We start from the raw sequence: 12,416 nt of genomic DNA on the forward strand, positions 1-12,416 counted from the left end.
TCACTGTGAGAACATTGGTTGCTTGGTGATGAGCTTCTGTGACTGCTTGGGATGTTGTGTTGGGTGCTCCACTTTTCCATTTTTGTTGGCCTCATAGCATCTGTGTAGTCCAGTTATCAGTACCAGTACACCCAACTGACTACTACTGACTGTTGAAAATCCGTTGTTTTGCTGGTGGTGGGCTATCATTCTAATGTAGTGTTAGTTTAATTAACCCATCAACTATTTTACAGGAAGCAAGTTAACTTTATAGAATGACAAAAACAAGGCTTGGGTTTTTGACATGCATTGGTGATATGATAATGCTGTGTTTATTTGTCCTCCACATTGCCATAGAAATGAATCTGATTTGATTTGGCATCACTCTTTGTGAGTATAGCACCACCTAGTTTTGTTTGTGTAGAGTTTTTAAGTTTGACTAAAATGACAGAGAAAATATCGGTTAGGCTAGATAGACTGAAATGTTCAATATAAAAAGACTAAAAGACATTTTTCAGTGACTAAAACTATTCTAAAAAACATATGGATTTCTTTGACCAGGATAAGACTAAAACGTGGCTCATAAAAACATTTTGTATAAACATTTTATAAACATTTTGTGTGGAAAAACTATTTCCATTATAGGATACTCACCAATACAGTAGTTCTGCAAACGTACCTTGTAAGGCAGGTAACTGAGTGGTAGACCCCCTAAAAACAGACGGCTTGTCCTCTGAATCGTAAGGCCAGACCAGTAGTTGCTAGGGATGCTTCGAACTCTCTCATAGCCAGACACCGCCACTTCAGCCTCACAGGGAGCTAGATACTGTCTGTGGAAGGTTTCAAGAAAAGCTACTGAATCTCCTGGGATACTCATCCAGATCTCATGCAGAGGCGGAAACAAGTAAACATTAAGGCTCCATTTTCCATGCAGATGACAACAAACCCCTTTTTGTTAAAATAACTCTATATAAACCCATGCCTCTGTGTTTTATTTAATTGGGTATAGGCCAATAGAGTAAAAAAAAGTTTTCGTATGAATATTGCTCATGGTCTTTAAGGCTCAATGGATAATTCAAATGTTTTAGTTTCTTTGCCTTAGGAGTGCCCAATTACTTAAAACGCTAAGTGTTCCTAATGCTCTTATTCCTACTGTTAAAAATGTAAACCAAAAGCAGGTTGTACTAGATGACCCTTAATGAACACTGTGTTACCATGGATACAGGAGATCCTGCATTTAGCAAGAAGCTAAGACATCCAAGGAATTCATTACTCATTCATTCAAGCTAACATATCATTGCCTGCCCTTTGACAATAATGATTTCCCCTCTCCCCCTTCAGTGTATTAGTCAACTCCTCATAATTCTTGCAGTCAACTGCATTTGCGACTGTATCTTATTCATTACCTTCCATTAGGCTTTTCAGTCTGACAACAGCTCAACAGTCAAGCAGCTGTACAGCCAGGGAACCAGAGGAGTGAGTCAGGCTCCACATTAAATATCAAGCTCTATCCACTTACAGACCTCACCGTAAACTACATATTTTGGTGGTTCTTATCAGTGTATTTTTTATCTTGGGTATGTGCCAAGGCAAAGGACACTGCTCATATCGTATGTATTTCAAAATGTCTTCCATTCCTGAACATGGCTGTTTGCTACTCATCCTGGGTGATACAAACATCCACTTTAACCATCTGTGGATTTCCTGTCCCTGACATACTGATTTGACCTATAACGGATTTGCATCCCTCCAACACACAAAGAACTTCATTCGCATTTGACACCTCTCACCATTACTTCATTTGTTTCACTGTATACCTAACCCCTTCCTCTGTACCACTAGCCCTCTGCCCTCTGGTCTCGTTCCTCCCCAATCTGTCTCCCACCCACTCTGTGGTCACTTTTGCTCTACCTTAGTACATTTTCATCACTAGAGGTCAGTGATGCCACAGTCTCTCTGCTCTGCGCTGTGCTCAGGTCTGGATAGCCTGTGTCCTCTATCCACCAAGCCCACTCACTATAGCCCATGGCTGACCATTGCCACCCGAAAGTTGTTTACAATCTCAGATCTGCTGAGAGAAAATGGCGTAAATCCAGCAATCTTGCTGATCTCACGGAGTATCAGTCGCTCCTTTCTTACTTCTTGTCCACCATCATTGCTGCCAAAACTGCTTAATACAAATGATTAGATCAGCAGTACCACAGACACACGGAAATTATTTTTAACCTTCAAAACATTACTCAATCCTTTTTTATTGAAAAGGTAGCGCCAAATCAGTAGCCAATTCTCGGAACCACGCAGAGACAACCAGTGTCCACTGGTTAAGGGTGCATCACTCCCCCGGGTCAGTGCTCTCACTGAGGGCAGGGTACCTGCAAGCCAAATATGTAGCAGTCCTACTACATGTAGCAGTCCTACTACATGCCTTTCTCTACCTTGTCTGGTCTAAGGCACATCCCTTTCTTATTTCACTCCTCTAAGTATCTAAGTATTAAAATTGCTGATGTGCTGCCGTCTTACTACAAACTGGACTCCATTCCTGCCAACGTCATCCAAGCCGTTTCTCCCACCATTGTGCCAGCTATCACACATGTGACAAATGCTTCACTGGCTTTGGGAATGCTTTCAACCACATTCAAACCGACTCATGTAACAGCCCTCAAAAAGCCTTTACTCAACACTGCTTAAGATGAGAACTATCGCCTGCTCTCATTACAAATGATTGTCTCAGTAGAGCCATCGGCTTTTGCAATGACCCTACGCAATCCTGCCACCACCTTTTCAACTTTCTGTCTTCTGGACAGCCTTATAGGTGCACACTGCCAGACTGAGGAACCATTCCTATCTCAGTCGAATATATCTCCTGAACCAATTCGCCAATTCACTATAAGATTATATTTTGAATGAGCATATTTGTCAATTTAATCATGTGAAGCTGCTACCCTACTTGCACTGTATTGACATGTCTTAACTTAAATAGCACATTTATAAATCGCTGCTAATGTTTTCTTTACAATTGTTTACATACCACACTGATATTTATATTATATATTTAATTCCTTCTATGTAGCTTCGTACTGCACAGTGAATATCGTTGTATGTGTATGACAATAAAGGCCTTTGACATGCATTCTGCTATCTGTACTTTCTGATATGGACATCTCTGGCAAAGCACATTCTTGGTTTGATTTCTACCTCACTGGGCGTTTATTCAAAGAGGCACGGCAAAGACAAATGTCCATATTACATTCCCTCTCCACAGGTGTACCCCAAGGCTCAGTGCTCGGCCCCTTTTTGCAATATACACCACCTCCCTGGGTCCCATTATCCGTTCACATGGCTTCTCATCACTGCTACGTAGACAATCCCCTAAACCCGTCATCCCTGCCAGATCACCCTGCAGTCTCGACTTGACTCTCAGAAGTCTCCATGGCACTCTAGGACTGAACCGAAAAAACAATAATTGTCAACCTGGCCAATCAATTTATCAATCAAAAAAATCACCAAGAAACCTTGCGAGAAACCTAGGTGTCATGATTAATGACCACCTATACTTCTCTGACCATGTTGTGTCTGTCTCCTGGTCATGCCACTTTGCACTATACAACGTAAGCTAAATCAGGCCATAACTGTCTCAATATGCCACCCAACTCTTGATACAGGCCATGGTTATCTCTGACTCAACTACTGAAGTGCCCTTCAAGTGGGTCTAGTGAGTATATCAGTGTGTTTGGTTCTCGATTACCCTAAAAGGGTCCATATCACTCTGCTGCTCATTGATCTCCGCTGGCTACCCATGGCCACCAAATTCTAGTCACTAATGCTTGCCTACAGAGTGACATCTTGGTTTGCATTCATCTACTTAAACTCAATCATAAAGGCTTATGCTCCTTCTTGGCCACTGTGTTCCTCTAAGGAACGTCATCTACACAAAATACTAAATAATTTTAGTCCAGACTGTTCTCGTTTGTAGTTTCCCGATGATCGAATAAGCTCCATTTCTATCTTCCAGAATCTCTATGTAGTACTTGAATAGATTTAGTACTAAAGTACTTCCTGCTTACTCCAAGGTACCCTAGTGTACTGAGGCTTAAATGTTGTCCCTTACTTATAAGTTACTTTGGATAAAAGCATCTGCCAAATGCGTAAATAGAAATGGAAAGCATATTCTTTATCAGGCATTTCATCATGCAAGCCTCTCATACCATATCATAACTGTATATTTAGTTTTCACAGTTAATTGTTTTAACTTCTCGGCTGAGCTCCAGAGACTCCAACAGGTTTTTATTAGAATCCACTAAATAATATTACTTTTCATCATATCCCTAAGACTCTAGGGAGGAATGTGTTGAAATATTTCTATTGCCATGGTAAAGCCATGGCTATACAAGGGAACATTATCACATGGATGTGTGGGATATTATGGGATGTGGGCACATGCCAAATTCTGAGTGTTAATATCATTGTGCTCTGCTGCACAGTTGACTGTGTTCACACTACTCAGGTGTTTTAACAAATGTGTAGACATAACCCTCTTGGCATTTTCTACCAGACTGTGAACCCTTGTCAAGTAGTGAAGTCATGCCTGGTCTTGCAAGTCTGACTCTTATCTGACACCGTCTCACTTTAAGCCCTTTAGAAGTTCATTAAAATTACTGAAACTTAACCTCAACAAAAGCCTTGATTTATTTTGAAATGTAAACAGAGCATGAAAACAGATTGTAGATAAATACACAAACAAACAAACAAGAAAGAAATATAAAAGTTATTCTGTTTTTTTTCTGTACACTTTTCAGTTCATGTATCATTTCCCTTTCGTTTGACTCTGCGTAAATAGATAATATCTCTCATATGTTTTTCAGTGAAAGATTTATATGTGCAAACACTCAATTCTAAACAGCCAGGTTAAGCTTGAATGAGAATGAGTAGATTTAATTTCTTATTATAAAAAGTCAACAAAACAAATGAATGCCGATGTGTGGAGCCATACTTTTCTAGGTCCAACACCTCCTTTTCATTCTCTTTCGAGACACCTTGTGTGTGTGTGTGTGTGTGTGTCTTGGACGCGGTGTTCCAAAGCTGTTTTTTACGCCTTGGGAGACTTCCAAAGCTAATTCTGCCCTTCGTAACAACAGGGGAGAAAAGATAATTACCTAAGTGCGGATTCTGGGCTAACTATCTGCAGCTGGAGGGCAGTCTGCCCACAGATGCCCAGCCCACTCCTCCACCATCACCACCTCGGAGCTCCCTGGTGTACACGATGCGAGAGTATGTCCAGGAAGCAATCAGACCTGATTTGTTAAGCCTGTGATTCATTGGGCCACGGCGTTTGCTGCCTTGACACACACGGACGAGAGACCTCGAGCCCCCATAGGCCACTCTTTCATTCTCCATCTCTCACTGTCTGTCTGTCTCTCCCTCTCTCTAGGTCTCTCTCTATCTCTCTACCTATCCCTCCCTCCCTCCCTCTTTCTGTCAATCTCTCCATCTCTCTCCCTCTCTCTTTCATTCTCTGTCTCTCTCTCTCTATCCCTCGTTCCCCCCTCTCTCTCTCTCTCTCTCTCTCTCTCTTTCTCTGTCTGTCTCTCTCTCCCTGCATAGCACAGCACAGAGAAGTGGTTAATTTAGGAGCGCTCTGCCAGAGCGGCCCTGGACATTTGCCAGAGGGCACCGGGCATCGGGAGTCCTTGAGCGGGCAGCCCCTGGTGGATTTTCTATTAAACATATAGAAAATTGCCTCTGACTGGAGAGATGTGCTAAAAATCCCATAATAAAGTGGGCATGGGCGATGGCCGCCGCAGAGGCGGAGGATGGCAGTGCTGAAGCTGCATCTGGGTCGAGCAAGACAGAGATGGAATGTCAGGGGGCCATCGCACGATTATGAAGAATTTGCTTTGGTGGAGGTTAAAGCCATCCCGCAGCCGTCCCCCCCCCCCCACCCTGCACTCTAGATATGACAGCTCGATACTGCCAGATCTTTACAGAGCTCGCACCAGCAAGGCTGATTGATTTGTGCAGCTGTTGCATTTTCAGCGATGCCGCTCTTTAATTCCATTGAAAAACAGATATGACAGATTAATACACTTAGGATGAATAATTGGCTGGGACTCAAGCAGAGGTAGCCGGAATGTGTGCAGTTTTTTTTAAAGCTGCCAGCTTTCATACGGCACTTGAAAGCTGTGATCAACATGGCCATTTTGAAGCACCCCCTGCATAATATATTCATGCACTGAATAAGACAGACAACAACAGGCAAACAAACTGCATCCTATTTCACCTCCTCTGACATAATTTCTCCATCAGAGTCAGCCCTGGCACCACAGTTAGGCTGAAAATGAGGCAGCCACCCAACCAAAGTTTTGTGACCAAGATTCATTATAACCCAATGGGTTGTTATACAAATTGCAGTATGCAGCAGCCTTCCTGATGAATAAATGGACAAACCAGAAGTGATGTTATTGTGCCCATTACCGCCTGGCCGTACTGTAGCAGGGACCCCGTGCCTCACCAGCTACACATCCGCTAATTTTTCATTACGCTGTTACACCAGCGATGCTTTCTGAAAGGCCACGGAGTTCAGGGAAAGCTAATAAGCACAGTGCCTGTTCTGATGTTTGTCATTCTGCAGAATGAAAATGAGAAAATAACCTTACCTGACATGAACCAGATACTCGGCCCCATCAGCAACATGTATGCTGGTATTGATCTGGCGAATGCCCTCCTCTTGGTTACATGAGAAGTCATACTAGAGTGGAATTAGAATACAGACAAACAAATGGGATTTTGTTTGGAAGAGAAACATAGAAGACCCCTGCATAACAACACTGACATCTAACAGAAATTGGAAGCAAAAAAGCCTGATAAATATTACATACAGTACATACATACGAACACACATACACACACACACACACACACAGGCATTGACAGCATTGACACTGTGACCAAGACTAAGGAAAATACATTCACAAGTCTTACAATGTCACAGTCCAATGATGAACACTGGAGTGAATGTGGCAGAGGTGTTTTTTTGACACAGATTATTATGGTTTTTCCCATTAGCTATGGAATCACAGTTGTAGCCGATTTGCTCACATAAATCAAATATATTCAGTGCCTAGAAGTGTGGTCCTCTGAAGTGATTACATTATCAGCCGCTTAAAGAGCTCTTTTCCCCTCCGCTAAAGCCTGCAGCCAGTACTTCTATGCAATCCCTTGTTTGCTTTGAACTGTATAGCAGTAAGAGGTATGAAATCCCACAAATAATTGTGTGTTGATGTGATGAACATGCAAATGGAAACAAATGTAGGATTCCTATTGGAAGTTGTAAATCTATAGATTTTATCTATAGGCTTACATTTAAATGGATCAAAGGCTCAAAAACACCAAAGAGTGAAAGCACAAACACAAACATAAAAAGCAACGTATTTGAAGGCAACAAACATTCAAGCAAATGGCCATCTTAATATTGAGTCGCGGTCCAGTCCTATCTAGCAAGACCAGAAGAGTTCTTTGAAGGCTTAAAGGTTACAGTGGTCTATACTCACCAACTCAACATATCTGTTTACAAGTTCACTTTCATTGCAGCACTGAGTGTGCTCATTGCAACACAGATATTCATTTTCATTACTGGGCTCTGCCATGAAATCATGCATGAGCCAACCGCATCCCCTGTCCATGCCATACACGTTCACTCAATATATACAATGTATACAGTTCACCTTGGAGCCCCTATCCCAATAACAAAACTTAATGGCACTGTGCATTAGACACACATGGCATTACCTGAAGTATGCCTTCATGGATGAAGAGCTTAATGAAGAAGAAGGCACTGACATCACGTCCTTGGTCTGAATATAGAAGAGTGCCATTGACTTCCAGGGTCTGAAATCTCATGGTGATTGTGCTCGCCGTTCCCAGGTCAACTCCCTGGAACTCTAGGTAGGAATCACCTGAATACCTCACGTAGCTGACATCTGTGGAGGTAACAATATAAAAATAACTCAATTCCCTCACAAATCTTTTCTTACATAAAAGGAAATATGGCGGGCAAGTTGCCAATATCATTAAATGACTACAACGTGGTAAATCATTAAGCAGCTTTTTAAAGTTTGACGTTTTTTTTTTTGCCATGACAGCATGCAGTAAGAACACCACCTGTACTCCATATGCTGTGCTAGGATATAAAATCTGTCTGAATAATAATCCAATTAATCTAATCTAAATGTTATCTTGGTGAGTTCATAAAAAAGCAATAACAACTCATTATTATAAATTGGTGTGCTTTTTTTTTCTTGTTCCAGATTGTGAAATGATAATTATTGAGTTACCACCACATCCATGCCTTTCACCTGCTGCGTCTTACATTCCATAAAACACTGAATGATGACAGTGACAGAATGTTTTTGGTAATATTTCACTTTAAGACATTTAAAAACACCACTCTTTAGCAGCATGAACATTCTAATGCCAACTAGTACCGAACTGCCATTGTCTCACTCTGTTCAGCCAGCCATCATGCAATGTCTTTCTGAAGTAGGAAAGGGTGAAGGGTCCACCCAACAGTGTAAAGCAGTACTGAAAGCTTTGTTGAATCAGCCACAAAAGGGCTTTCAAAACTGAGATGAACCTGAGTGGTGGTGATCAAATCAAGTCACAAAACTATACATTCATGTTCATGGTCAGAGTGTATTTAACAGGTCCTGAGTTCAAGCACTCTGAACAGGCAATACCAGTCATTTCCGTTACCCTCCAAATGAGTCCATCCTCAGAGATCACAATGCCCTTGAAACGCTCAGTAAAATACCAGTTCAACAGCACATCATGATTCAGTTGTTGAACACAATGGCAAAACCGCACAGAGAGTGGCTGCCACAAAGAGAGTGCCGCAGGCAAGCGCCCCGAGCAGCGCTGGATCGGGCTGTGAACATGGGGGAGAGGCCATGCCTTTGCCCTCACAGAGTGGCGTACGGTCACACAAATAACTGTGTGTTAATGCCCTCATGGAGGGGTGTTAGTGGTCTCTTAATGTGGGCTTTTCGGAGCAGGCCATCAACATTGAACGGTGAACTGAATGCAAGGGCTCAGTCAGCGCTGGAGCTACCGGTGCGTAATCCTCACTGACCACTAGGATGATCTGGATAAACCAGTGCGATGGGTCAGGTAGGGAGGTGTTTAAGAGATTTTCAAATAAAGGACACTCAAAGCTGAGGTAGCTCAGAAGCCATTACAAATATTAGAATATACTTGAGGTATTAAACCTTTTTTTTTAAAGATATTATCTTGAAATTATGATTTAATGTCTTGAAATTACGACACGCTATCTTGAAATAATGATATAGTATCTTAAAATTACAACTTAACATTTTGTTATTTTAAAATATTGTCTTGAAATGACGACTTAATATCTTGAAATAACGACTTAATATCTCATTGTCTCAGTATTTCCATTTTTCTCCCTTGAATTTTCTTTCTGTAAAATCTAATACTGATACAATAAATACAGCCAAGCACCAAAGCTGAATCGACCAAAGACCTCTATGAAAACACATCTACACAAGTGCCAGGAGGACTCATTTGAAAGAAGTACTGTTTGTGCACTAGCAGTAATCACGATGCTACTTCTGATTATGTATAACACTCTTTCTAGTTTAGAACAACACATTGGCACTATATTTTTGACATTGAAGGTTCTAAAAAAAAAAAAAAAGCGTATATACAAACCCATTGGTTTTATCCATCAAGCAACTCTTGAAGGAGAGTCACATTACCCCATGTTATAATGACATAGTAAATAATTAAGCTGTAATTAAAGTTTAAGAAGCATGTGTGACACCATTATGTTGTGAAATTAGATGTGTAAGCCTGTTCTGTACATGACCTTCTAGTCATGGATTTGACCCTCCATGTAAGTAATAACCAGGGGGGCGAATAACTCACAGCTTTTCGTGTGAATGCTGCACAGTATGTTTTTATTTTAATTTTTTTTGCTGTTGTGACCTCTGTGCTCTGAAACAGAGGCTTTTCACACTGATTAGCATTATCATCACATTGGCTTTGCTCCGACCCACTGCGAATTCAAGAGCATTATACAACACTCTCACACTATTTATAATAACCTTATAAACCATGCCCTGAATAAAGCCCTTGCAGAAATGCACAAAGTAAATAGCTCAACCCATGCATACTTAACATTGCGTTTATGATAATCACATGCAAACAGAAAAAAAATCTTTACATCTGCGCATTAATTAGTAAGTGCTTTAACAGTCACAAGTGCTGCTTAAGCTATCAATAAAGAAGGCACCAAATCTACCTGTATTAGGTCTCATCAGTGTGCAAGCCTCTTGGCTGTGCCACAAGCTATGAAGCATGTAAGTGACTCCAGCACTACAGGCAGGGAGAAGATATCTAGCTAAGAGGCAGGTTTATTACATGGCTCATTGTAAGTTGTGATAACCGTGCCTTCTTCCGTCCATGTTACCGGGTAATTGCAGGACATTTCCGTGAAAGTCGCACCAGCACCGAGCTTTATTGGGGGTAGTGAAGCAGACAAGTTAGCAGACTTAATCATCAGACTTGCACAATTTTGTCGGAGCACTAAGCTAGTTTATGCCTAATGGGTGTCACATTTAGTTGAAAATGTTACCATTTTTTCTCAGGAAAGGAGTCCTACGCAGTGACTCCAACACAATGTTGCCCTGATTCATGTTTGTTTCCTGTGTGCTTTACTGGAACACGCATCGGAAACGAAGAAAAACAGTGTGGGGGAGCTGAGCAAGCCTCCGAATGCATTTGCCTTAAAACTCCATTCCCAGTGAGATGACAGCATACACAAAGAGAGGCTCTGTAGGCGTTCATATGTAACTCAAATAACAGGTTTAAAACTGTTTTTTGAAATAAAATATCATGTAAATATTGTGGCATTTCAAAAGCAATGTTCCTTTACCATAGTGTCTGGGGGGTTTCATTGACATTGTCAAGTATTTAAAATTGAGGGCCATACAATAGGGCCCATTCATATAATCATCTCTAAAATGTAATAAACGAAACAGCTTCATCTGATTGAAAAGCCACGTATTTGTTTGATCAGTTAAATAGAAATGACAGTTTTATAGCTTATAAAAAAACAAGGCCTGTTGAATGCAAATAGCATTGCCCCTATAACACTGGAATATGAAATACCAGACTCAATCACATTTACTCTGGCAAATGAAAGCCACACAAGTTGAGATTGACTTAGTCGGCTCTGAGTGGATACAATCTTTGAGATGCTTAAAAGAGAGGCAATGGCCAAAGCAGAAGAAAACGACAGGCTCCAAGTGACACACTGAACAATCTTCCTGTTAAGAAACTGCGTTTGTTTACTTTAAACGGCCAGCAAATGATTCACTAATTAGAATATCATCCTACTAATCATTAACCTTCAATCCATCTATTCAAAATCGTTTCACGGACAATTGCAATAACTGTTTGCACATAATACCCATATGTGGGATATTTGCCATTCATCCCACACAGCTGAATTCAAATAAAGTGGGGGAAGGAGCAAGAGTGCACAGCCGTGCATTAAGTAGCCAGGCAAACAGACTGTAATTTTAGGGCTGCGCTAGCATACTCTTATGCTGATTAGATGGTTACACCCAGGTCAGTCCTCCGTAGTAAAACTGTACCTGATTTTTCACATACTGTAGGTCTGCTAGTGACATCAGACAAAACCTGCTGCTTTTACGATAAGGTATAAAATGTGTCGAAGCACATCGACAATAAACAGCCCATCATTCAAGGGGCTGCAATATACTAATCAGCATGCTGGATTTACTCTTTGTCGTTTGGTTCCCACAGAAACGCATAAATCTGTCTGTACATGCTGTAGTTCGATACGACCAATACCTGCTTGGGCGGCTAACATCTGAGCGGAGATGAGAGAATTATCGGGGGCAGAGGGAGGCTGTGATCTGAGGAATTAATGAGAATTGAATGAATTGTGACTGAGGCTGCGCTATCTCCTCCCCCCGTTGTCACACTGAGCTTTTGCTTGTGCTGATGATGGAAAATTACCCCTCAGAGACAAAGCCATTCATTAATTTTAAAGCCTTGTTTGGTCTGATGTAGGCTTTGATGCAGTCTTAGGCGACAGCCAGGAGGTACTGGAATGGCTAATTAGCAGTTAGCTCCAGTCTCTTTCCCAGGTTCCACTTTTTGTGCTTTAACTGGTTAGGCTTGCCAGCCTCCAACTTTCTCCCTTTCAACGCAGACTCCCTGCGAATAGGAGTGAAATTATATCCCCCCTTCGGCAATCTTGAATTTTTTTCTACATAACAGGAAGATGCCCAATGTTTGCATTCCTTTAAGGTATTTTTCTTCACAGAATTGTAAAAATGGGCTAAAAGGCAGGAAAGCAGGTGCTTTTCACCATTCAAGAAGCAAGCACACAG

General features: G+C 41.3%; 1 protein-coding gene across 1 annotated transcript in view; it reads right to left on the minus strand.

Moving 5' to 3' along the window:
• Positions 1-12,416, minus strand: part of eys (eyes shut homolog) — a gene marked incomplete at both ends in the record, with an annotated part of 187,861 nt that overhangs the window by 73,577 nt on the left and 101,868 nt on the right. The window contains 3 exons of the mRNA XM_080848748.1: positions 659-809; positions 6,633-6,724; positions 7,765-7,955. Of these exons, the coding sequence (XP_080704874.1) occupies positions 659-809; positions 6,633-6,724; positions 7,765-7,955 (434 nt within the window). The remainder of the gene's footprint in view (positions 1-658; positions 810-6,632; positions 6,725-7,764; positions 7,956-12,416) is intronic.

Source organism: Sprattus sprattus (assembly GCF_963457725.1).
Source record: "Sprattus sprattus genome assembly, chromosome: 12".
In the NCBI taxonomy this organism is placed as follows: domain Eukaryota; kingdom Metazoa; phylum Chordata; class Actinopteri; order Clupeiformes; family Clupeidae; genus Sprattus; species Sprattus sprattus.